Below are 27984 nucleotides of genomic sequence, written 5' to 3'. Positions count from 1 at the left end.
AAAACGTATCAAGAAAAAGGGTGCTTAATGAAATTGGTGAATCATCAAACAGATGAAATATGATCAATCATTTACAGAAAAATAACTGCTCATCACTGGATCAACAGACGGAGGAGTTCAACGGCCATGATGTCAAACACACCCATGACGTCATCGATGACACAGCCCAGTGAATCGTTGTTGTGTTGTAAATAAAGTTCTTGTTTCCTGGATGACAGGGAACGCCTCTCGGGCAGTGTTGCCAGGACAACAGGTAAACTCCCGGTGAAGACATGGCGCAGCTGCTGGAGGTGAAGAGTGAAGCTGAGGACCTTCACCGGGAACTGTTCTGCAGGAACAGGCACGTGTCTCGTGTGTTCGTTAGGCAGGGGCAGATCCTGTTAGCGGAGTCGAACCATCAGCTCACCTGACTGCGTTCACGTCCGGTTACCTGCTAACTAGCATGCTTAACGTGAGCTAGCTGTGAATGCTATGCTGCTATCTGTTGAACAACCCTGCTCGTTGTGTATTATATGATATATGTTGTTTAATATCATTCGGGCTTGAATTCACAATGTAACTCAACGACAGTGGTGTCATGACAAGAGTATAACATATATTATAATCATATAAAACTTGAAACTTTGAAACAACTGGAGGGCTCACGCCACATGGGACCCACGCTACGTGTGACTGTTGTCAGGTGCTAGCGTTACTTGTATGTGATATGAACGAACTTTATTATAATACAGTGAGACAACGTAGCCATAGTGCAGTGTTTAATTGTTGTGTCTGATGTGTTTCAGCCAAGCTGAGGAGAACAGGCAGAGGGAGAGCTGGGCGGCCACCAGGATCCAGAGCTGGTTCAGAGCCTGTAAGGTGCAGGCTTATGTCAGGTATAAGATGTATGGGTGGTGAGTGTGTATTAGCCTAATGAGACCTCGGTACTTTGTGCCTAAGGCTAAATAAAAAAGAAAAGAAAACCAGCCTTAATATACCAGTTACATATACCAGTTTAAAGTTTGCTTTTTCCTCTGGGGGTTGGAAAACATCCAGGCCGGACTTAAAGAGTTCATTTTAAGGAAACCCCTGATAGTTGCTCACTGCTATAATTATCCCACTTCAAGAGCTTTGCAAATGGCCTGGAGGAATAAGTGTCGCTTGCACTCTGTGCTCCTTTCACACACACAGAGAAATAAATGTCTCTATCTCCGTGCCTGTTCCTATGCTGTGACCCCGGCACCATTCTGCAGGGTCAGCAGACAAACTTCCAGACAGTAGGTTAATTCAGATTACTTTAGTTAATTGATCAATGCGTTAAGTGGATAATTAGCAACAATTTTAGCTGCCTAAGTGCAACTCCAGGGTTGTGCTATACCCACTATAAGCATTGATTTTCTGGGCATATAAATGGCCTTTTGGAAATTGATGGCCTCACTGGAGGCAGGGAATCGCAGTGGACTTGCATTTAGAGTATGTTTGAGGATGAATACAAATTTGCACCACCGACTAAACGGGGTGAAAGGCTCATCGGACATGATCGAAAAGCCTGGAGGATCCGAAATGTTCTCTGTGTGTGTGTGTGTGTGTGTGTGTGTGTGTGTGTGTGTGTGTGTGTGTGTGTTGTGTGTTGTGTGAGAGAGCGAGAAAGAGAGTGTGTCTTTGTGAGAGCATAATGTTTCCTTGACCTTTTAATTGAACTCCTTTACAACCCTTCGTTTGTATATAGAAAATCACTCTTTTCTCCATCGTTGCCTCCCTTGTAAAGAGATCACTTTTTTTTTACAGCTGTAGCAATCTTTTGGTTGTATTTAAATTTAATTAATTATATCGCATTATAAAGAGCAATTCTTTTAGCTTTTTAATTTTGCAAGTTTTAATTTTTCTTTATAGGTTTTTGTTATTTTGCACTTAGTTTCTTAACTAAGACTCCCAAATGATCAAATATACACAGTTAAATTTACATCCATGTGCTTCTAAATAACTTTCTTCAGTGTTTTCCTCCATATAAACGACAGAAAAATACACATCCAATCATCTCCCCAATATGATTTTATTACAGCCATCTGCACAAGAAAGCAATCATTATCCAGAAGATATGGCGGGGCTTCACAGCAAGGGCACGTTTCAGACAAATGGTGAAGGTAAGCTACAGCCTGGAACGGCTATAGATATATTGATTATGTTATGATAGCATGCATTAGAATTCAATTGCTGTATTCCTAAGTCCCTGCGTCTGACCTTAAGAAATGTAATTCACTCATTACACATTGGGAAATTAGCACTTAGGAAATATGATGCAATATGATAAGGAATTCCATCTATATCGCAACTGCTGGGATGCATATAGAAAAAGTGTGGAAAAGGAAGAGAGCAGGAAAGAGTAGGAGAGTTTGTGTGTATGATGCATGTGTGTGTGTGTGTGTGTGTGTGTGTGTGTGTCTGTGTGTGTGCGCTTTAGTAAAACAAGGCCCCATTTTTTGCATATTGCCTCCAACTGCTTCGTAATTGAACAGATTGTTGATACCGGATCCAATACCCAGCGCTCTCACGTATAATTTTCCCCTGGATTGAGTTTTGTAAACGTATCACAACAAGCTATTTATCATGCCTGTAAATTGACTGTTTGTTAAAGCATAACTGCCAGCCACTGTTTGGGAGGCATTCAAGAATTGGAAGTGGTGGTTGGGGGGGTGGGGGCTTGAAATAAACGATGAAGGATGTGTCACAACACACATATGGGCTAAAAAGAGGCTGTTTGGTCTCATTTGGAAACAGACGAGCGCTAATTTGAATCACTCAAAATTGCCACACTGCACTATTTTGAATTAGCCCTGAGAGATTCAGTTTCAACCCCTCCTCTCTCTCTCTCTCTCTCTCTTGGTCTCTCTCTCTGTCTGTCTTTTTCTCCCTCACTCTTGCAGACCCTATCATGTGTAATATGACATGCACAAAGCCTCATCTCCAAACATCAAGCTGAATTTACAACCTCCTTTCAAGTCTTTGTCTCCCTCTCGCCTTCCTCTCTTCCCTCTCTCCCTGTCGTTATTAAAAAAGACATGTTGCGATAGGAATCCCTTTTATGGCTGACTCTCCAGTTTGCTCCTGAAATGTGCCCCCAGTGGTCGGCCCGGAACGTTTGGTGTGTGACGGCTTGTCGGGTGTGCTGCTGAATATTCTCTGGCCCTTTTTGTTAGTCTCTTCTGGCAGCGCTGTCATTGATTATGAAATCCAGAGGAGAGCGTTTGGCCGTCATACATCTCCATTAGCTCGCTGCTTGACTACCATAGATTTTCTTGGCCCTTGTCTGCGTTGGTGTATTAAGAGAGTACCGTCCTCCCCTTCATGCAGAGTCCCACTAACCACTCTCTCTTTTTCCCTTCTCTCTCTCCCCCTCTTTCTCTCCGTTCTCCTGACTTTTCATCGCTCCTCTTGTCTCTCTTGCTCTCCCTCTCTCCTTTTCTGCCTCCTTCAACCCCCCCCCCCCCTTCTTCATTGGCCCTATATGTGCTGCCTCGATGCAATGTATTATGTATAAAGAGCTCTTTATCTTTGACGCCTGCTGTGGACAGATCAGAGGGCTGGGAGACAAGGTGTAATGCCATCTTTTCCTTTGTGTTCACAGGCGGCATATTTTATCATGAAGATGAATTTCTACGAGGAGATGGCGGTCAGGGTAAATATCCCCACAGTGTCTTGTTTTAGCAAATGGAGTGTCGTGGTGGGGGGACTCTCTGTTTCTCTGTGTGTGCTGGGAATGGTAGGCCCCATGAATATTAGCCCTTCATCACACAGTTTCATTGCTAAAATTCTTCATAATAACTTCTTTAATCTTACATACTTTTATTTTTAAGGATTTTAATTGGAGTCAAAACAAAGGCAGAGACAGGAGTGAGGTTAAAAGCTTCATTATGCAACTCGCAAATTTGCAATTTGAGCAGTTCAAGTGGTGTAGTCTGATTTCCTGAGAGCAACAAGGCAGGCGAGCATAGCTTTAGGCTTCCTGTTACGGAGCAGGTATGACCTGATCCAGTGTTCTGATGAGTCGGCTGGGTGTGACTGAGGAGGCAGGAGAAGGTGAACCTCAGGTGCACCAGTCAGGTGTAAGACATGATGTTGAGGCAACAAACTAAACAAGAAAGGAGTTGGCTGAATGATCTGGCAGAATCTTGTTGTATGAGCCTGTTATAAATAGAGGTGAAGAGTGGTGGCCTTTATTACTGGACAAATCATAGGTATGCATGAGGTGGCGGTAAACTGGCTGATTGATTGCCACACCCGAAAGGAAAACATCGACACACTTGGGCCAGGACTAAGAACAAAATGGGGACAGACCACACACACAAGGGCATTGGAAAACACAGAGGAAACAAAAGGAATCAGGTCCTGAGGCTCGACATCTTTTTTGTGTTGTTTATGTTGACATCCCTGACCAGTTTAATTTGCAACATAGTTAAAATCAGCAATAAAACACAAAAGAAAAAATTCTGATAAAGCTAAATTATGCTTAGTTGATCCTTGTATAGTAACAACAGTGTTCACTTTTTATAAATAACCTTAATTATTCTTTTTTTCATGCACAGTGCTTAGTAAGAGGCCTATTATAAATAAAATAAAGAATAAAAGTGCGTGCTCATGTATTTGATCGTTAACATCAGTTTCTGTCTTAATTTCAATTTTAGCAATCTTAATTTTGTTCTTCTATTCAGTGCTCACGGTAATCAAATGTTCCCTTTACCCCACTCAGTTGCTACAACTCATAAATTACCGCACCATGGCTGTGACTGATGCTTTGACATTTTTACACACGGATATTGCACAGAAACCTTATATTTTTACAATTCCTTATAGCCCACTCTTTTGCTTAACAGTTTCATTCTGCCTCAACCATTAAAGGCTTTTATAGGCCAACAAAAAAATCCACTAGTGTCCGATTGGCTATATTTTCTCATAGGTGGAAAAGTCTGGATTTTTAAGGCTCCGGGTTTTACACTTAATATAAATCCAAACAAATAAAGCTGACCACCCTGTTGTTGTGTCACATTACAGAAGACACATGATTCCAAGAGTAATGTTTGACCCAGCTGTTTTAAGTCCAAGCATGAAAGGTGATATTACCAATGGAGAGAAAAGTGGAAGCTTCGGAAGTTAGAGGTCTTTATTACCCATATACATATAACCACAGTTTCCTATTGGAAGCAATAGGAATTCTAATAGAAAATGAAATGGATGTGAATTGGATTGCGAAGTGGCTCAGTGCTTTGCAGTGACAGAAGATACATGTTTGATCCCCATAACAATTTTCTCTGCAGTGTGTGCATATTTGTTCTATATTCTTTACAAATACTGTAATAAAACAGTATAGTGAAAATATATCTAATTCCCAGACTTGGCTTTTTATGACAACACCTTTTGAAAGACTTAATGGTACATGTTGGGATTTCTCATATCCTGCAAAATATTGGCAGGACTGTGAGCTACCATTTGCAATCTCAGACTCTAAAAAGTCTGAGTCTATAGACTTTGTTCATGTATATGAAGGTGAAATATATAGAAAGGGAGAGGGAGACCCTGTGCAAAAGTAAATGAAGGACATCTGTGATCAAAAAATATTTAATGTGTAAATAAAGAGAAAGTGGGACGCAAAGGGAGAAACAATCATCTCAGATTCCCCTCATGACACTTCTTTTGAATCAATTTTGTTTCTATTCTTTTTTTTCTCTCTCTTCTCCTGTTGTCTTTATCACGGCATGGTCGCTAACAGAGGATAATGTATTAGGGCCGTAATAGAAACCAGTGTTTACATAGCGCACCCTGGATTTGTATTAGATTCAACAGCATTGATTTCACTAGTCAACAAAGGTCAGCAAGAACTCAGGAGGCGGCAATTACTTTATTTAAAATTATCTATTGACTGGCAGATCAATGCTAATTCTCATTTTGCTCTTTGTTGTTTTTTTCGCCATCCTCCACTCCCTCTCTTCTCTCCTCATCCCTCTTCTCATTGTGTGATTATTCTTTTACCTGCCATTGTTTTAATCTCCTAATTAGTCTGAAGGACATCCGCCCCCTTGCTTTAAAATGGTCCACTGGTGTGTCTGGGTGTGTGTACTAGCTAATCTGCAGCCTCCACAATCAATGTGGGCTCATACAGTTAAATGTATGAGGCTGTGACAGCTGTCTGTTCCACCTTGGACTGTCCCTCCATCACTCCAGAGGGAGAAACTAAAAGTGCATGCATGTGTATGCATGCTTTAAAAAGTTTTCTGCAATTTGCACATGTTAATTCCTTCATCTATCTCATTTATTGTGTGTTGAAAGAGCAAAAAAAGCATACAAACAAAAACAAAGACAAATGTAGACATTAAAAGACATGACATATGACTTGTTCCTGTTAGTGTTTCACTGGAATAATTGCAACGTGAAACAAATGATTTCTTATCACCCTGTCGGTTTGTGTTTAAAACAACAACCAGTCATGCTTTAATTCCTCACAGATCCAGCGGAGATGGAGAGGATTCTATGTGAGGAAATATATCCACAACTTTTATGCACGGAAGAGATATCTGGAAGGACTCTCCAGAAACAATGAACTTGTCAGGTAAAAAAACAAACAACACAAATGCTTCTTTATATGAAAAACCAGACAGTTTAGTTTTGTTCTCATTTTTATGGATGTTGTACTTGATCAAACAAAATGCTTCACTACTTCTCTTTTTCCAGTTCTCGTCTCAGTCTCTCTCATTTTTCACATTGTCCCTGTCTCACTGTGTTTTATATCATTTACCCTTCATGTGTTTTGTTAAAATATACAGCGTTACCCATCGTCTACTATATGAACTGGAAAGGAGTCAGCTGGTACATGTCAGTCAAGATTGACCTGATTAGTGTATAGGCAATTGGCTAAAAGGTGTACTTGTGTACCCGTAACCTTAAAGAGTGTGTGGGTGTGTGAGAGAGAGAGGTGTAGGTAACGTCTGCACTTCCATAGTGTTACCTAAGAAGGAGAGAATGGGGACAGGGGGAGAGGAAAGGGGGAGAGGAAAGGAAAGAAAGAGACTGAGACACATAGTGGTAGAGTGGAAAGAAGAGAGAGAGAGAAGTCCTCTAAAGCGCTCGGGGCGAAGAGAGAGAGAGAAGTGAACGATGTGAAGAAATTAAAAATTAGCCTCTGATTTGAACCACAGCTCGTGCATTAATAAAACATCCTGTGCTCCGGGGCTTACTTCTAGAGATACGCCATCTTTTATTTTTGACAAAAAAAAAACCTATCACGTTTATCTAATAGTCACATTTTTAATGTTGCTAATATATTTTACCAGAAAATATCTTTAGGCCTCTGCTAAAATTAAATGTAAATTTGTTAAAGTGCTCCTTGGATCACTGACTTCCCCCTCATTTCCCCACCAGCGTTCCACCTTTCCTCCACACTCCTTGCCCCTTTTAGAGGTTGGTGGGGGGGGGTGGGGGGGGGTAGGCTGTTTAAGTCCATTAAGGAAGTGTTCCCACCTCAGTTTTATGTCACACAAAAACAAACACACACAAGTATTTACAAATGATACCACTGATGAAAGACGCAAAGTTAGTATATATATATATATAACTTGACTCAATACGAAGCATTCACAGTTGTCAGAGTGAAAAGATATTTGTAGACATGTGTATTCACACCAATGAAAACACATTTTATAAAAAACGTAAACATGAAGCAGTAAATTGGTATTTAAAAACAGGATTTTGCATCTCAGCTTATTTTTTATGATCAGCAAAAATATTACAGCCATTGAAACATGTCTGGACAAATAGTAATGTATATCATATCTAATCCACATCTCTTTCCACCTTTTTGCTATATTTTGAGAACAGCTAAATACAAAGAGCAGAGTTGAACTAGACTAATGTTGGAGTATAAAAATAAAGAATTATGAAAACAAGTTCAGGTTTAAGACAGAATAGAATTTTACAGCTTTTGTTGTATTATTTCACTATAAATTGTCTGACATCTGCAGTCTCTTCATATATATATATATATATATATTTATATCCTACACACACTCGTGCACACCGCCCCTCCTCCATAGCGGTTTGGGGGTGTGGAGGTCACTTCACTTCTCTAGTTAATGACATGTTTATTTAGTGTGGCTGGGGTCACGATCAATTAACGCTGTGCTGGTATTTATTTAAAACATCCTCTCTGTGTTAGCCGCTAAGCCCTCGGATCGCACGCTGCCTGATCACTCACCCCGCAAAGGCCCACTTTTTAATCCAGCAGCATGCTCCCTCCCTCTGTCGCTCTGTCTCTCTGTCTGTCCGACCCGCTGCATAAATTATTCAAAGTTGGACTAATGGTTCCCATTTAGTGCAGGCTGATCGGCTGTGCATGGTAATGATATAGGAGTAATACATAGACTGCTGAACCTCTCTCACTCTCACTCTCTCTATCTCTCCCTCTCTCTCTGTCTGTGACTCTCTGTTTCCCTTTCTCTCTTGTGTCAGATCTCCCCCGCACAAAACCATCTGTGTCATTTCATTAGGTACAGCATCCAGCTAATATGTGCTACTTACACCACCCTTTTCTTCTATCCCCTGCCCTCACCTCACCTCTCTCCTTCAATCTTTCTTCACGTCCTCCTCCCTCTGTTTTTGCTCTATACCTTTTTCTCCCTCTCCGCCACCGGTTCACCGTGTCTCAGTGTCCATCGTCATCCATCCTTTCTCTCCTTCTGCATAGCCTAATGAAGTCAGGACCCCAGCGCAGTCCCCACTCTGCCACAGTTTTCCTTGATACCCCAACAATTTATCACTTTGTCAGGGAGACACTTAAAGTTCCTGGGCTTTAATAAGGGCATTCAGTGGGACGATGGGGGCAATTAGGAAAGAGGAGCGAGCCGGCTTTGCATATTTACTAAATGTGCTGGTGTCATCGCCGCCGCCACCAACACGGACTGTTGACTGCATGAATTATTCCTCTATCTGCAGTAAACAGCTGGGTAATTATTACTGCCATAATCAGATAAATAATTCTTCCTGTGATGTTGCAACGACATGGCAAAATCTTTTAACTTATCCTAAAGAGAGCGGGAAAAGGGAAGCTCACGGAGAATTTATAGACTTGGTGTTGCTAGGCTGAGCAGCGCTAGTGGTTTTTTTTTTTTCCATTCCTCTCTTCTCTTGCTATGCTGTCTCTCTTTCTTTTCTACATTTTTCCTGTCTCTTCATTCCTCCCTCTCTTGTGTTCCTCTCAAGGACATTCATGAAAGGAGAGCTGCTGTGGTGGAGAGAGTGCGGGCCTGCCTATATGCCTGCCCTGCGATCACTCTCCGCTTCTATGCGCCAGTCTTTCTTTTTGCTGCTCTTTCTTTCTGATCCAGTTTGGGTGGAGACAAGTTCACTCCTTCAGTCTGATTGGATTTGTATATTCAATGTGTGTGTGTGTGTGTGTGTGCTTGTATGTGTGTAGAAGTATAATCTGGGTGCTGTGCTCTCACTGCCTCTTTAGGAAATTACTTTTGAGAGTGAAACAGTGAAGAAAAGTATAGAAGATGTATGAAATTGAAAATCTTTTTTTCTTATAGAATATTAGAAACCTAGTTTGGGCATCATTTCCACTCTGGTTGTTTTGTGGCACTAGTTTTACCACTTTAGTGAATTAGTTAATCAATCAGTAAGTCACTTAAATGGGAACTGTGTGTCATGAGGGTGTTGAAGGCTCAATACATTGAGCTGGTCACTGTCTAAATTGACTGGCTGACTACCCCCTCTCTGCCAGCTATTGAATCATTTAATTGGAGCAATTAAAACAGCCAATCAGGTCAAGTCTCCATTAAATATTTAGAACCTGGCCAATTAGCTGCTCCGGTGCTGGACCGGACGACCGCAGGTTTGGCCCGCTGTCCCACAATGCCTCATTCTCTGATATCCCATCAGCCCTTGACACCCCGTTGTGAACCAGGGGGTAAATAATTGAGGAAGATGTGAGAAATGTAGCTGTACTATATTAGCCATTTAAATAAGTTAACAGTCCAGGGTGAAAATGTCAGTTAGGATTCCAGTTATTTGAGAGTAGTTCAAGTGAGCTTGATTAGCTTGTCCAACAGTTCAGCAGCCATCAAACGTAATCTGTAGTCTGCGTGCACTGCGTTATATCATGACTATCAGAATTTAAAGAAATATAGTCTTTAGAATACTGTCCACGTTCTCAGTATGTAATTGAAAGTAAACTTGAAAAACTTTAAAATTACAGTTCGTTTTGGTCAAATCAGATTTGACTTTTCAGTACATTCAGCAATTTATTCCTTTTGTCCAGATAGACTCTCAACACTTTATTGAACTGCCAGATTATTTAACAGCATTTGACAGGATGTTCAAGTAAGTAAACAAACCAATTTATTCTTCCCAACTAATGCAGGCTAACTTACTAACTTACAATGGATCAGAAATAAGCATAACATCTTTTTATTGACACTACATATCAAACAAAAGAGACTATTGTATTAGGTTGTTATAAGGCAGAAGATAACATTGGACCCTGAATAGGCAACTACCTCCGTCGCTCTCACACTAAAGTCCGACTTGAAGAATGGCAGTTGTCTGACGTGTATCTGACTGATAATTTTAAATCTTCAAAAGCAATTTCAATGTTTTATATTTCACAACTATAAAAAAAAATTGTTTTTTCCCCTTTCTTTCTTTTTCTTTCTTTATCTCACTCAGTCAAACAAAAACACACACACACACACACATGCAGAGAACACTTGCAGCGTGCAGAAGAGGGCTAATGAGGGTTGTATGTTGTGGCGGCTGGTTGGGTCGACACAGATCGAGGTGCCTTCAGCCGTTACAAATCTGTTTGGCTTTTGTCCACTACACAGCAATTAATAACACTGGGGCTGGGGGCAGGGAAGCAAAGGTCAGCCATTCAGCCAGACACACACACAGGCGTCAACACACATACGAGGAAAAGTGTGTGCAAATGATGCATGAACATTGATACACATACATGAACATACACACTGATATAATCACACTTTAACACTGGCAGCTCAGACACACACATGCATATCAAAACTGGTTGTGAACTCTGAAAACTGCCCGTTTTAAAACAGTATGAATGCATGAACCAAAAAAAAATACACACACTCACACACACATTTATATTTTAAATATACATAGGCACCAATTGCTTGGAACCTGACTGTTCCACAATACACCAAAACTTAAAGTAAACCAAATAGAGGCTAAGGAACCTCTGTGTATACATATATATATATATATGTGTGTACACACATAGACACGCAGATATACAGTACAGTCTTAAATAACTGTGCTTTATATTACATACACACAGAGGCACATTTATAGACCTGCTCTCCTTCTCACACCCCACACACGAATACACACACACACACACGCAGTGCTCTGCATATTTAATTTATTTTGGAATTTAATCTGGTGCTGGGGAAGGAATGGGAATGCAAAGGCAATGAGAAGGGTGTTGTGATTTCTTTATAAATGTCAGTAGCTGCAGAATGTGTTAACCTCACATTACAGACACAGCGTGAACATTCAGATTTGTGATTTGAGGTTTTAAATTGAAAAGAGAAGTTGGGCAGAGAAAAAGGAGAAAGGAAACAGAAAAAAGACCAAGGATTGTTGATGAGCTTTGACTAAACTCTTATTGGTACGGCTCTTGTTGAATTAGATTGGTTTTACTCTTTGTTTTGTGTGTCTGTGTGTGTGTGTTTTCACATTACCATGGCCTGTGTGTTTTAGTAATTGTTTCCACTTTCCTTTTTAAGTTATTACCCCCCCTGTAACAATAAGGCTGTGTGATTGCGGAATGGAATTGCTGTGTATGGGCTTTTAATGCATCCCATTTAGCCAGATTCGCTTAACAGATGTCACAGACAGACCTGTCCTGGCTGCTGTGATGAAATATATCCATCATCCTCCCACTTACAGCCTCTCGCACTCTCATTTAGCTTTTTCAATCCATGCAGTCTCATTGTCTTGTCTTTCTCCCACAGCTATGGTCTTTTCATGTGCGTACCAGTGTCTCTGGAACGGTTAGATAGTAATGTATTCATTCTAAGGAAACTCAAGGGAATGGTCAAATTTATGATTAAAAACTGTGTTCTAAATACACATGCACAAACTCACCTTAAGTTTACGTTGTGCACATGTCTCTTATTCTAGTATAACGTTTTAAGATATAAGCTAATATGCAATATAACTTTATATGCAATATATAGTTATATTACTTGAAAGTTTAAAAACATTTTATCAAAGCATTTATTCTCATAGTCTTATAGCGTGTATAAGTGATGTACAGTTAAAATAATTTTTAGGTGCAGTATCCAATCAATCATTGTTATTCAGTAAAAAATTACATTAGTTATACAGGGAATTAATAATCAAGAATGATTTATTCATTATTTGTTATGTTACTATAAAATATTATAAATGTAATTATTGATTATTGTTACTTATTCATCTTTTTGTGCTGTACAGTTTGTATTTAGTACGCATATTTTACTTTGATGTCCATCATGTACATTGGTATGCTATTTTGGAATTTAAATTTTTATTGTGTGTTTCTCTAGGAGGGAGCTGGATGAACTTGAGCACCTTCAGAAGAGAGAGAGAGATTGTCTGCAGGTCATAAAAGAGCAAACAAACAAGGTTTACCAGGCTCACCGGTTACATCACCTCCTCAGTACAAAGCAGGTTGGTTCTCACTCAAATCTCTGACTGGAGGCAAAACTTAAACAGTGCTACCTCATTTTGAATGAAGTTGACTTTTTGCATATACATTTTGTCACTTCATCTTTTTTTGCTATTAGACGTTTGTGGGATATTTTATTAGTACCTTATAAGTACCTTCTGAGTTTCTTGACCAAACACTGTATTCCTACAAAAGCGTATTGCATTCACTTAAGAAAACAAATCTGCTTAAATCTCATTAATTCAGAAAAACAGCCAATCATTTTCATTTAATAAAATATATCCTGCTCGGTTTTTCTGAATTAAAAAATGTGTTTTCCGTATAATCCAGCAAGAGGCTCTCATTTTCATGGAAGTAAACATGTCCCACCTGTTACGTTTCATCCGGTTTTATTTTGGTTTGTGTTTGAGGCATTTGGAGATACTCATGTCTTTAAGTGTCTCACCTTTGTTGACACCATACTTGTAACCATACATCACGGTTAGAGGGTGGCTTATCAGGGTTTGGCTGATATGCAGCAGCAACCGTAGCTTCCATCGCGGTGAGAGCTTCTCGCAGGATTTAGATTTTTGACTCAATTCATCGATATTAATTTAATTCATTTATTTATAACAATATAATTTCCCCCCCAAAAAATCTCTGTTTTTCTGAATTACAAAAAAACGGAGTGGATTTTCTCTTTTTTTTTTCAAGTGAATGCAATATGCTTCCATATATTCCTGAGTTGCTTTGAGGATGGAGGATTTCCCACCATTGCTTTAAACCTATTATAATTATTCTGATCATTATTTCTAAATTGAACAGTAATTGTATAGTTATAATAGCTCATATAAAGTATTTATTTATAATTACTCATGATACAAAACAATATTCCCATAATCCTAAAGTGCAATATTGACTTATTTAAAGTTTCAACCATGAATAAGAAATCATGTCAGATAACACACTTACTTCAGGTTTGTCATCATCTGGTGTCATGGTGGTCTGTGGTCAGTTAAAAGGTTTGATCTAGAGAACTCAGGCAACATCATGGACTCACTAAACTTTGTATAAAGGCAGTCATGTAGACATGGCAATACGTACGTGCACATGAATGCACATGCACAGCTAAACATGCAGCGACTTAAACAGGTAATGAGGTACAACTAGGGAGTTGCTTTACAAACTGGCTATAGTTTTGTGTGAGTAAGTGTCTTCATGGCTCTTCTGATGTGCTGAGTGGATATTTTAGTGATTCCCCTGGCACAGGTGTGTGTGTGTGTGTGTGTGTGTGTGTGTGTGTGTGTGTGTGTGTGTGTGTGTGTGTGTGTGTGTTGTGTGTTGTGTGTTTGTGTGTGTCCACACATCTCTGTGACTCCCTACTGGGATCATAATGAAGACAAAGCACACTGGTCACTGTTGATTCAGCACCACCACTCCTCTCACTTTCTCTATCTCTCTCTTTCTCTCTCCTTCATACCTATGCAAACAGCATCGTCATCATCTGGCTCACTACCTTTCTTCCTGTGAGTATCCCGTGTTCTTCTGAGATGCTCACAGACTCTCGACATTAGATTATTTTAATATGAATATAGTGTAAGCTGTAGTGCAGCAGAGTTTGCATTTGTTGTGTCATGTTTGACTCTCCAAATGCTTAGGATTGAATTGGTTTGTATTATTTTGCATATTATTTATTTTGGGTAATGAATTGTGAGAATAAAGAAAGCAAGTAGAAAAGTTTGTCTGTTCTTCCCCGCCCTCTGTCCATCTCTTTCTCTCTGTATGTCTCTCTCTCTCTCTCTTTCTCTGCATATGGCAGGGGACTCTTTCCCTTCGTAGCTTTGACCTTGTCAGCAGTGAATAGATGGCTCTCCCACACAGTTCATCCTTCCTCACTTCTCGGACCCAAGCCCACACGCACGCACACACACACACACACGCACGTAAGCAACCCCGACTAACACACACACACACACACACACACACACACACACACACACACACACACACACACACACACACACACACACACACACACACACACAGCTTACCAAAAGGCCCCAAGTCCCTCTGACAGAGACAGAGAAGGTGTGTTCCTGAGGTCAACATCATTGCTCTTCCCGTAGCTAGGTTGGTACTCTTAGGCGTGTGTGTGTGTGTGTGTGTGTGTGTGTGTGTGTGTGTGTGTGTGTGTGTGTGTGTGTGTGTGTGTGTGTGTGTGTGTGTGTGTGTGTGTGTGTGTGTGTGTGTGCGCCTTCAGGAGTGGGGAGATTTACGTTTGTGTATGTGTTTGTGTGGTGTGTATGTCCCCATCCTTCTGTCCTCTCCTGTTTGAAGTGGATCTATGCACTCATCTCTATTGCATTTTATAAACTGATAGTGAGCAGTAAAGAAATTGTGTTTTGTTTGTAATATTGTGGTTATTCAGTCACTACACATAATCACTTACCAGAATTGTTATGCCTCTACCAACCAATCAAGTTACAGTTTACGTTGATGTCTGCCCAGACTTCTAATTAAGTCTTTAAAGAATTTTAATAAAATGTAGTAAGTGTGTTTTATCATATTAAATATTATTGCATTATGGTCAAAAAAGTTAATTTGACCTTGACCTTTGACTTCAAATACTAATTCTTTAGTTCATCCTATAGTCACCAAAGGATGAACTAAAGTTTAGTGCAGCTGGATGTTTCTGCTAAATGTAGAGAAATTCTTTCTAGCTGTGTATGATATACTGTATCATGATCAAGAGTGCAATGGATCAGTCACAGTGACCTTGACCTTTGACCTTCAACTACAAAAATCTAATTAGTTCATGTTTGAGCTCAAATAAATGTTTGTGCCAAATTTGGAAAAAATTCCCTTAAGGCATTGTAGAATATTGCATTCACAAGAATGAGATTGACGTAAGAATTGACAACAGTTTTAAGAAGTGATTTGCCATCATGACACAATCACAATATTGCATTAGCTCTTCTGTCAGCTTCATGAGATTGAGATTCATCAGTAAGAAATCAGCTCCTCCCGTTGTGTCTACATCCCATAGGTGAAGAAATTAGGGTCAGTGGAGTTGAATTAATATCTTTCAACTCACTTGACATTTAAAGTGCTCATTGCCCAATAATGAAACATTTACTAATTAACCAGTCTGTTAATATGTTATTTTAAAAGAGTGAGGTTTGGGTCGATATGGTGGGAGTAATTTCCCACTTAAGCCTTTTCTCTCTTCTCGCTCTCTCCGTTGTCCGAGTCTTTAAGAGTGGCCTAAATAGCAAGCGGTGTTATTAGCATATAGAGTAGATAGAGAGTCCTCCAACTCAAAGCTTTGGTCTGGTAATTAACTTACAGGCAAAAGAATCACTGTGGTTTGAAAAATTATTAATGAGTCTGTCTGTGGCAAATCTCCACCTCAGTTCAGAACAGGGAAGGAAAAGTATTAATTTTACCTGTGTACATGTGTGTGGTTGTGTTTTTGAAAAAGGAGATTGAAGTAATTTACGATGGCACATTTGAGACAGCGGCAGTAGAATTTTAAGTACAGTTTGAAATGCTCAAGCAAGTATTTTACTTTTGGTTGGATAAGTTCCCAGGTGTATGCTTTAAGGCTCAGACATACAGTAGGCTGATGTTATACTCATATGGACTATGTAAAGCTCCATTAGGGTCAGTGATGTAACTTTTATCATCAGAGACTGTTTGGGCACAAGTCGATTTGTCTGTGATGTGATCCATGTAGCCAGTACACTACAAGTGCACCAACTGCACATGCACACCTCCAGAAAGAATTAAAATAGGATCAACACACCTGTGGTGTCCGCAGCTCTCCATGCTTCCACAGGTACAATTGAAGCTTTATTTCCTGCTTCCGTGGACAGCTCTGGTCACACAAACACAGTTCCATTTTGTGTTAAACTCATGTGCATTTTCCAATCTGCACTCCATTCAAGTTAGTGGTGGTAATGCACCACAAAGTTGATTGTTTAAAAAATGGAAACCCCTCCCAGACACTTGTGGGACGTGTACCATGACAAGAATCAAATACTCACAAGAATCACACGAGAGAGGAGGTTGAATAAACAAATGAACTGTTTCACTGTCAAAACAAGAATACATTTTGTTATTTGTGGCATTCACAGGTGATGCACTTGTTATGTGTACAGTCCATGTGGAAATAATAAATTGTCCTTTAGAGGATGTGAAGAAACTGCTGGCAAAAGGAGCACATGTTTTTTAGTTTCCACAAATTTGGGGTAATGTAGTTAATATAAAGGGCAATAACAGGTAAACCATACATGAAAAACTGTATGAAAAAGTTGTTAACAAAACTGATGTTTGAAATAACTGATGTTTTAAATATTGTCCGTAATGGTTTAAATGACAAACTGTTGTCGGTTTCATTTTAAGCTGTCCCACGAGCTGGCTCTTCTATAATTTTCCCTATAATGGTTCCCCTGACAAGCAAAATTACTTTGTGCTTTTCCCAAACTCCAAATGGACTTGAAGACACTGTAGTGATTGGGGAGTAAAACACCCAGGAGGATATCTAGGAGCCACAAAATCCAGACTATACAACTGCAGTGTCCTTGGTTTGAATCTGCATGAGAACCTCTGGTTCATCCTCACTGTGTTTTACATATATCTCATAGCCAGTGAGACATTCATGTACACATCTAATCAAACCACATTGCTCATACTGACACACTGTTTCACTTAGTCTCACACTTTCTGTGTTATACAGGGTTAACGTCTCCCTCTCTTGTTCTCTCTCTCTCTCTCTCTCTCTCTAGCGCCCAGGGGTCTTCAACTCTCCATTCAGGCCAGCCCCCCACGAGACAGAGCTGCTCCTGAGGCAGGTCAAGTACCAGGCCCCCACCGGACTTGTTCCCAAGGGCAGTGCTGGTCTCTTGGGCATGCCTGACTCAACAGCTCCACGTTTTCATGGGAGTCTTGGATCCCCATGGATCAAAACCACTAGAACTGGCTCCCTCAAGCCTGTTTTGCCCCCCATTGCCAACAAGAAACAGCAGGTGAGAGGGTCAGAGCTATAGGACCATAACAGACATAAACAGGTGGAGATAGGTGAGAATAATATAAATGAGAAACTGGAATGACATAGATTGTAAAACCTCTTGCAGATGCTTTATTCCTCCTCCTCTTCTCATTCTTCCCCCTCACAAAGTAATGTACTAATTATTAGAGCTCTCTAACATCCCCTTCTTTCTTTATGGAGGATGGTTCTTGATGAAAGCACAGAGCCTTTAAAAGTCCTTTTAAAGAAGAATGACATCATTAAAACATGGCAGACAGCTCTCTTGGGGGCTACAGCTCAGAGTCGTTTAGTGTATCTCAGTGAGCACTATATGTGTGACTGTGTGGCTCTGTCACTATCAACTGTAGCTTTACCACGGTGCACACACACAGCTCTCATCAATACAATGTCACCTGTTCAACCAGTATGTTCTGTGCTGTGATAGGCACATGTGATTTGGATATGCTTTAGTGTGGAATTCTGAAAGTTTATTGCCTCTACAAGGAGGTCATGTTTTTGTTTGCTTTTCTTTGATCCAATAATATATTTAGCAGGATTTTGCACAAAGCTGTTGGACAGCGATGGGTAAGGAAACAACCCATTAGTCTTTGGCGCAGTTTCCGATCAGGGGGCGGATCCAGGAATTATTTTTCACTTTAACATTGTGAGATGAGGTGTTTTTCAACATGTTAATTCCTCAGATAATAATTTATGAATCTTGATGATAAATTCAGTCATGCTTAGAGGGCTGATGTTTATGGGTGATTGAAATGTGGTTTCATAAGGGGACTGTTGGCCGAAGTAAGCACTTATACTGAGTGCCCTTCTAATGTTGATATAGAATTTATTTTGTATGTACTGTCCACTGGAAGCAAATATCTAGTGTATAATATGCATCAGAGAAACGTGATTAGTAATAGTTTGGACTTTTGATAGACAGAGCAACATGGGCATTTCATTGAAGTTTTTTTCTTGATAAGTGTTGATGCATCGTATATGTTGGCTCAGTATTTATGTTATTACAATTAACCTTAGTCCAGTTGTGCATTTGTGGCAATGTGTTGTGCATGTGTCGATGTAGGCATGTGATTTTGTGTGTGTGTATGTTAACGATTTGATGAGGAGTCACTTCAGCGTTTGTGTTATTTACGCTCTGTAGCTCTTTATGGCAACGTGCTTTCCCTATTATTAGTTTCTAGCAATGTAAAACATACAGTAAGTGAGCAGAAATGAGGCGTGGATTTCTCTCATTTTATTAGCTGCACTACACACGCACACACACACACACACACACACACACACACACACACACACACACACACACACACACACACAGACAGCTGGCTGTAGTTAGAGCTAGTTCATTAATGATGTCAGGAAAGTCTCCTTGTGCTGACATGGAGAAGAATACATCACTTATGTTTATACACAGATGTCTTCCTCTGTCTCTGCCTCCCTGTGTTTCTTTTGTTTTATGTCTGTGGTTCGTGCAGGAAGTCCTCTCTTTCTTTATTTCTATCCGCCTCCCCTCTCTCCCCCTCCCACTCACCCTTCCCTCTTGTGATAACTATCTAGTGGTGATGGATAAGGTTGAGGTGCTGGCTGTGGAAGTGGTCAGGCCAGGCCACCGATCCTGTGGCGATAGGAGCAAGGACAGGGTCCCTGTCCCTCCCTCTTTACCCCCCCATCAAACCACTCCCCCCATCCTCCCTCCTTTTTTAACAACAACAACTGAAGGTCACCTCAAACAAAGCAACAACATTTAAATGAATCTAAACTACACAAAGTTTAACGCATAACTTTTTAAAAAAGAGTGTATACACCACACCTACACAAGTTACATGGTAATGCATGTTTAGAGGATGCAGGTTGTTGCTTATATTCACCAGACAAATAAAAGTTTCAATATTTGTTTGGTATTTTATCTAAAATGTCTTTGCATGAAGAATTGTTGGCATTTCACACAAGCTGTTCCCACCAATGGATAGCAAGAACAGCACCCCTGCTATTTGTCCAAAGAATGAATAGGAGGAGATTTGCATTTCTACATCTTTTTCTCTGTCAGTAGCAACGTCCCCAGCTTTCCTTGACTTATTTGAAAAGAATTATAAAAGCTTTCAAAGATTTCAATTTGTTTTTTCTTTGAGATCACTTTAACATTTACTTTTTATGACAGTAACCGTAACATCTTTCACAAGTGTTCTGTGTCTTTAGCGCAATCGTGTGACAGTCACAACGAAGTCTTGAGGGGATGCAGCGGGGGGAAGTGAGGTCAAGCATGGATTGGCACAAAATCTTGTTGCTAAAAACAACCCTTCTGTGTCTTTGTAACTTTGATCTATCAGGAGGCATCAGAAACATCACTCCAGGGAAGGAGTCACAATGTCAAGAAGATGGTACAATGAAGAAAATGACAGACAGCTGTTTCAAGTTTAACTGACGTTTTCTGAGATTTGGTCCCAAAAATCTGTGTCGAAGTTAAACATGTACCTTTTATGCATCTCCAATTCAAGCACTGAAAAAAAGATTTAGAGATTGTGATGATGTTCCTTTATCTTTGTATTTCTATTATTAATAAATCAAAAGAAAATACCAAAACCAACGTGTTTAATCTTTTAGAGTCTAATTTATCCCCACATCATACAGCACCTCTTTGTTGTCAAAGGTTGTTAAAACACATAAAAAACATACTGTCATAGTGGGTTACTTATCATTTAACCTTTGTCGTGTTTTTTTTTTGACGCACTAAGTAAACTACAGACACTGAAATGTCAAATGTGTCCTCTCAATGAGCTCAGTGCTGTGATGTTGCCAGAGCAGAGGAAATAAATGCAAAGAAAGGATATTATCAATCGGAATAGGGAAATTTAAGTCATATGAAATAACTTATTTCTTTGGTTAATCAGACAAGATAATAGATATGCAGCTCAGTGTGTATTTATTTTCTATTTCTCCATCTTTTTCACTCTATATTCATTCTCTTTCCTCCACTTCCCACTTACTCTGACATGCTTAGTTATACTCTCTTTCTCCGTCTCCACATATCAGTTTCTCCACCCTCTCTTTCTCTCTGTTTCTCTACTTCTCTCTTGGTCTCTGTGTCACAGGAGGAGGGATGAAGTGGATTGGCCTCTGGTTTTAGCAGTAAGCCATCACTACCTGTGGGAGAGGGATCAGAGAAGGAAAGAGGCGGGGTCTGAAACAGAAGGATATGGGGATCATTATCTGATTCTTGTGTGTCTCTGTGTGTGTTGGTGTGGTTGGTGTGGGTCTGCACAGGGTCTGTTCCAACAGCCAGGGGAAGTGTGGGAGCAGTGCGTGCGTTGTCCTGACCTGACACTGCGTCTACAGACGTCTTACACTCAACTGGAGGAGGCCCGGAATCAGCTACGACAGCACAAGTCCGCAAGACTCCAGGGTGGCTCACTGTGAGAACGATGTACACACACACACACACACACACACACACACACACACACAAAAGACACCCGCACAAAAATGTGACTATAAAAGATACTCATATACTTTTAATAAAAGTGTTTTTAAAGGTTTTACTTTGCTTTACATATGAAGCGAGATATACATGCATGTGAAAACAATATATGAACTCAACACAGTCACAGACAAATTCATACAACATTAACATGCAAATGGACAAATCCTTATTATCAAAACTAATGGGTGTATGCCAGATGATTATTTCAAGAGTGCTTCATATTGTGTTTTTTAACAGGGCCGTAGTCTATCCATTATTTATTTCAAGGCTTGGTTTTAATTAGGGATTGTGCATGTGAATGCGTGTGTCTTCACTAAAACACTTGACTAAAGCCTCATTACCACTCACAGGCTTATCTATTTTGTGTGTGTGTGAAGTGCCGTTATTAACCCTCCATTTGATCTGTCTCTCACAATTATTTCCCTGACTAAAGTATAAAAGACCACCCATCTTTCTAGCCACTCCAACCTTTATCAGTCATTTGTCACACTAAAAATGAAATGAGCAAATTGACAATTTATAAAGGGATTGCATATCTGTGTTTCAACCACGACGTGTCTTTTGTGATGTTTATTTGTTTGTTACATTTTCTGCCTTATAGATTCATGAGCAACCTATTGACTAAAAACTAACCTGAGCAAACTTTTTCATTGTTCTTTCTTGTTATTCTCGAATCAGAGAAACACAGAGTGTGTTCTACCATCTGAACCACAGCAATGATTCCTTTACACGGCCAGCCTGCACCAAGAGCTTCAAATCCTAGACTACACACTGACTCCAACAGGAGGTAGGTTTAAAACTACAAACACAGACATTACTAATATTATTGTTATTGCACATTTAGTTATTGGATATTCCAACTAAAGTCACCATAATAGGCCGTACACTCACCTAGTAAACATGCTGTGCAGAGATGCATTGCTGATAAATCCTTCCTTTCCTGCCATTATGGTAAAATTACCCACAATTAAAATTCTTTCACATCTAATGTAGATGTGGCAAACCTACATATACAGATCTATAACTGACTGCTGTCACATATGGTCAAGAGTTTTAACTGAAGACTCAGTGAAGGAAACACAATTTGTTGCAAACATTTTGCTTGTGTGTCTGTCTATCAGAGCTATTGTGTATCACTTCATTATTAGTAATTTCACTGAAAATCAATCCGACTTTTTTGGAAAAGAATTGGAATTTTCTTAATTTGTCCTCTCTTGTTAATAGAACAACCTTAACCATATGATCAAAAGTCTGAGAAAAGCAGAATTAGTGGTTGAAAGGGAAGCAACAGGAGTTTATTATCTGCTGTAGGTTCATAATAATCCTAGAAATGTTTTTTATATAGATACTCGACTTCATCTTTTTGCATCAAATTCATCAGGATTGCATTAAATCAGTGTCTGGAGCTTGGTCATCAGGTCAGCTCATACACCACCTTTCAACCCGAGGCAGACTGATAGCAGCCATGGGTTTATCCAGGGGTTGCCTGGGTTTCGGTCTGAAAGGCTTCTTTTCTAAAAGAAAAGAGGAAACACTGAAGCGGTGCAGCCTAACCCTTTCAACTTGAGTTGAACAAATTTGTCAAAAGTGACAGCAATTTAATAAATCGCCGCTCTCCATCACACACATATGCACACCCAGCCACACACATACACACAATTCCCACTCATGCCCTCCACTGCCCCCTCTCCATGTATACGTAAATGAGGTATATGCATGTGTGTGTGTGTGTGTGTGTGTGTGTGTGTCAGTATGGTAGAGGGAGAATGTGTGTGCGTGGGCCCTGCAGTCTGGTCCAGGCATTAGGTAATTGACTGTGTCTTTGCTCAAGGCCTTTCATGGATCACCGTCCTTTATTAGCTCACTTCCCAGCACACACACACACACACACACACACACACATACACAGCAAGTTCCCAGCAGCTCCACCCCAACCTCTTACCACCCACCACTAGCATCCAGACCCAATTGCCCGGAAACGAGGAGTGAAACAAGAGAGAGAGAGAGGAGCAATGGGAAGGGGGAGAAAGCGACGACAGGAGAATGAACTAACACAGCCCCAGGAAGTGGAGATAAATAAGTATGGGGAGTGAGTGGGCGGGTGAATGGGATCTCCTGCAGCTGACAGCAGTGGTTGGGGGAGTTGGATCAGTTGTGCTCAATGGATCTATGCTGTATTTGTTTAATACACTATTGATGGAACACTTGTAAGGTATTTGAGCATGTGTGATACATGAATATTTTCAATGATGCCACAAATTAAGGGCAGCGGGTATAATTTGGCTCACAGGATAATAGTCATTGTCAATCATAGTGAGGCTTATTATGACCCATACTTGAGTTTCATTGTTACGTTAAGTTAAGTTTTAAGTTAAGTTAAGTTTCCTTTATTAATCCCACAAGGGGTAAATTATTTTTACACTCATTTTTTACATTTTTATACATGCAGTTTAACCCAATCCCACACACACACACACACAGAGGGCTCAAAGAAATGCACATTGGAGAGTTACTTTTAAATGGCAAAACTTTAAGGAAGTACTTTAAGTGTATGCCCAAACAGAACTGTGACCTTTCAGCTATCATTCTGTAAAACCTAACCTAAAACCTAAAAAATGATGATGAAATTCCATCATTGTTATTGTAATCATGACAACAAAGGTCCTGTGCATATGCCTGCTGTTGTTGGGCCACTTTTTCAGGAGATGGTCTTAAGGGTTGTTTCAGAGACTAGGGATCTTTCTTCTGGTTAATTGTTGGGGGAGACCACATCTCAAACTACATGCGTGCAGACATTGACATAGTATTTCAGAAAACAAGTCGAAGATACACAAGTCAACCCATCGATCGTCGGTGAACCCTGTTTAAAATAATGGCCAGTATGATGGTAATGGTGGACCAATGTGCAGCTAAACCACAATTTTTAACATAGGGCATGTTTTTGCACATGCAGATGTTCTTACTTGCCTAAACAACATCTGCAAACATGTACATGCAAATGACAGGCCACCCCCCTCACCCCTCATTCGCTGTGCTGGCTGACCTCTGTTTTCTCTGGGATAACTTTGCTGCTGCGTAGGAAGTTGTTGAAGACGATAATAAAGATAGTTTTGTCTGCTCTCAGCTCAGTCATGTCATGCTGCTGTCACTCAGAGCTCATCGGAGTTCAGCTCCCCCCCTCTTGTTTCTGTCTGTCGCACAATCTTTCCGTAGCCCTCTCTATTTACTCTCTCTTTTCTCTCGCTCTGGTAATTAGTGCATTAGTCCTATCGTTGGCATCACCCCCAGCTACAGCAGCAGCCAGTAGAGCTTCTTGTCACAGCTCAGAGGGCCAATGGAGTGGACAGCTCAACCCTGGTACTCATCATCTTCATACCGTGCCCAGCCAGCCTCCCCCCAGCTACATTATCTAGCTGTGTTATCCAGCCATGCTCCTAATTATTTTCAAGCCCAGCCACAGCCCTCTCACCCAGTCTCTGCCACATTACCTAGGCCTGCTTGTAATCATCACCTAAAGCTGCGCTTCAGTGTTCTACACAGCCCGTAGCCTCATCATTAACATACCCCAGTTTTTTCTAGTTTCAGTCCATAGCTCTCTGGCTTGACCATCACAGCTCTTGGCAGTATGTACACAGAACCCCCAATCCTAACCAAGCCCTAAAAACAGCCCATGATTCCTGGGCCTTTATTTACCTTAGCCATCTGTGTCACAGTACGAGAGGCTATCAATGCAAACGTGGCCCAGCCTGTCAGGACACACACACATCCACACATAGTCACATAACCAATCCCCACCTATCCAGAAACCCAACGGCCTTAGCCCATTGGGCGGCTGTGTAATGGTTGCCCTTTCTTCAGCTCATATTTTTATCCACTGCATGGTACTGGCTGAACTTGACTCAACTCTACTCTTTTTAAATACATCATTGCCAAACACTGTGTACACAGCCTTGCCTTGGTTTCCCAGTTTTCATGGCAAATATTTGCTTCATAGATCAGTAATGAGTTTAATAGTACAGTTAACTGATATGTACAATTGAATATTAAGGCCACTGTCAATTAAAGCAGAAAACGTAATTCTAGAAGAGAGAACTCAGAGGTTTTTAGCTTCTGCAATAACAATGACTAACTCAAATGTGAATGTGGGAAAGCCCTCTCTGTCTATTTTGTGGTTGTGTTATCAACTATGTCACCAGCAGAACTGCCTGTAACCACATAGGATTGCTAATTAGGGGGCTACGTGCTAATCAAGTACACTACTGTGAGTGGTCACGTCTGTGTCTGTCTGTGCTCCGAGCCTTTCCTTCCCCTCGCATTAGACTGGCACCCGTCACAACTTTCAAAAGCAAGCATCTGAAGCAGAACCGTCAGACCCCGACACACACCCAACCACACGTTTGCACAGGATCCTCCACACATGTGCATAGACATAAACAAAGCATGCACATGAATACATGCATATACATAGACCACTGCATATATATAATGTTGCCCCAGGATTGTCCTTGTTACCGCCTCTCGCCGCAACACACTCAAACGCACACCCCCTCTCATACCATCGTCTCCTCCCAGCTACTCTGGTGTGGCTTTATGATTGTCATTATTGTGTTGTGGTACAAAGCTTCAGGCAACATGGACAGGAAAAGTGTGTCTACATTTGTACACACACACACACACCGGCTCACTCTTAATAGCCTCAGCCGTAATGTTCACAATGATGCATAAGACTGAGGTATGAGGGATCGATTTAATGGGAACTGTATTCATTAGCAGTTAATACCTTAACTTAAATAGGCTGCAAGTAGAGACAATGGAAGTATGGGCAGGGGCAGCAAATGTGTGAACCCGTATGTGTCCAACTTTTATGTGTGTGTCTGTGTACATATTTCATATGTTATCATGTCCTTCCATCTATCCAGCTCTGCTGCATTAGTGTCTAGGTAACTGCAGTAAGAGAGAAAGAACGCTAATTCTCCATAACCATTTTATGGCATGTGTAAAACTCTGCAGCCCCTTCATTTGCACAGCCGTAAAACATTCTCCCTGCCACACTCCTTCCTACTCAGGACCTCAGATTTATCAATTAACACAACACTTTGCTTCCATTACAGTGGCATTTTGCACCGTGAGGCCTGCATACAGAGTAACGATGAGAGGCGAGTGCACACAGCATGATATTAAATGGACGGTCTCAATTAAATGATTAGCAGTCATATTTTGGTGTGACTTAAGAGAATTAATGACATTAAACTATATTATTTATGTTCAAAGCTGTTGGACCTGACTTGACCAAATTAACTCGGGTCAATTCAGACCAATTTTTTAACTTAATTGCATGAATTTGTGTCAATCGCCTGTTTAAAACTAATAAATAAAAATGGCAATGGCTAATTATCATGAAAAAATATTCAAAACTTCTGCCTTGTGCAGGATTTAGTAGAAGGTTTAGATTTAGTTTGTTGGGCCTGAATGCAACTTTGAGGCCCAAGTCAAGGCCTTTCCAGTTATAGTCTAAAACTAAATTATAAACTGGACAACTGACAAGTAAGCAACAAAGGAGAGAGAGAGAGAGAGAGAGAGAGTTGTACTTAAATGTGTAAATTGAGTAAATTACAATCATAATGATGAAATTATTGTTTATAATATATATTATAACAAAATTACTAAGACAGCAAAACCACAGTCACAGTAAAATACTGAAACACTTTTTAAAATTGACAAAATTGTTCTACAAAATTCGTAACAAAAAATGATTAAAATATGTGTACAGTCATCAGAGAAAATATGCTATTTCAGGAAAAACAACAATAATCCACGATAAATATCTTAAGATAAATGTAGAAAATACTTGTTGTCATGGTTATTCTGAGGCGAAGTCAAGATATAGATATTTGGATAGTTTCCTCTCCATGTGTACATGGATGTAAGAGAAAGCAGTCAGACAAGCAGGATAAGGATGTCTGTGCTTTATTGGACTGCCTGTCCCTGTGCAGATATGCTCCACTGAACCATACTGTATGTAGTGTGGTATAATCACCACCTCTCTCTATCTCTATCTCCTGCCATCACTCTTTCTTTCCCTTGCTGTCTTGTTTATTTGCACACTTGTTCTCTTTTTCTCAGCCTTCATCTGCAGTACCTAGCTGCAACTTTTTTCAGCCCCTCTGACCCCCACCCTGTTTCTCTTAAACTAAATGTGTGTGTGTGTGTGTGTGTGTACACGTGTGTTTGTGGGTGTGTGTGCGCAGCCTATCAAATAGCTGAGTGCACAATACTCACGGACACACAGACTTAACTTGAGGAACATGACAGCCCTCTCATACAGCTGTGTGTTGGCGATTGAAGTCAACACTGCTGTGAAATGCAAATGGCTGTGATGAAGCTACGGTGCAAACAGACACAGAGGATGCAGCGGACAGGATACACAGACTTACATGTATGTTCCGCCATCATAAAAAGCTATGGAATGCATTTTCAGATTGCAGGTAGATGTGTTTTGATGCTCTTGGGCTGCCTGTGTGTGTTTCACTGTTCTGTATGTCCTGAGGAATCCATGTCCATTTTTGTTCTCATAACTCTTTTTAGAGTTATTGCAAATAAATTCCCACTCATTATTGTATCTGTAGACATTATCTATCTGTTTTAACTCTGTGTGTGGGAACCTTGTCGTTTCAATTTGTGTTTATGTGTGTGTGTTAGTAAACTCGGTTGTGTTCACCTGGTAAGCAGCCTGATGTTTATGTGATAACCATACCTCTACCTATGCTGTTAAACGGT

General features: G+C 40.3%; 2 protein-coding genes across 2 annotated transcripts in view; both read left to right on the top strand.

The window, feature by feature from the left end:
• Positions 1-181: 181 nt before the first annotated feature.
• On the top strand, positions 182-20309 carry spata17 (spermatogenesis associated 17). Its single transcript, XM_069522036.1, has 8 exons — positions 182-340; positions 786-875; positions 2042-2123; positions 3605-3655; positions 6477-6580; positions 12582-12705; positions 17470-17709; positions 20057-20309. The coding sequence occupies exons 1-8, from the start codon at positions 273-275 to the stop codon at positions 20114-20116; spliced, it is 819 nt and encodes a 272-aa protein (XP_069378137.1). The 5' UTR covers positions 182-272; the 3' UTR covers positions 20117-20309.
• A 689-nt stretch (positions 20310-20998) lies between these two features.
• The window catches only part of greb1 (growth regulating estrogen receptor binding 1), a 91857-nt gene continuing 84871 nt past the window's right edge, over positions 20999-27984 (top strand). Inside the window, exons 1-2 of the mRNA XM_069521949.1 lie at positions 20999-21139; positions 21886-21994. Coding sequence (XP_069378050.1) covers positions 21924-21994 — 71 coding nt within the window. The 5' untranslated portion in view covers positions 20999-21139; positions 21886-21923. The remainder of the gene's footprint in view (positions 21140-21885; positions 21995-27984) is intronic.

Source organism: Paralichthys olivaceus, chromosome 1 (assembly GCF_024713975.1).
Source record: "Paralichthys olivaceus isolate ysfri-2021 chromosome 1, ASM2471397v2, whole genome shotgun sequence".
Lineage (NCBI taxonomy): Eukaryota > Metazoa > Chordata > Actinopteri > Pleuronectiformes > Paralichthyidae > Paralichthys > Paralichthys olivaceus.
The sequence above is the reverse complement of the archived record's forward strand: the minus strand, read 5'-3'. Positions and strand labels throughout refer to the sequence as shown.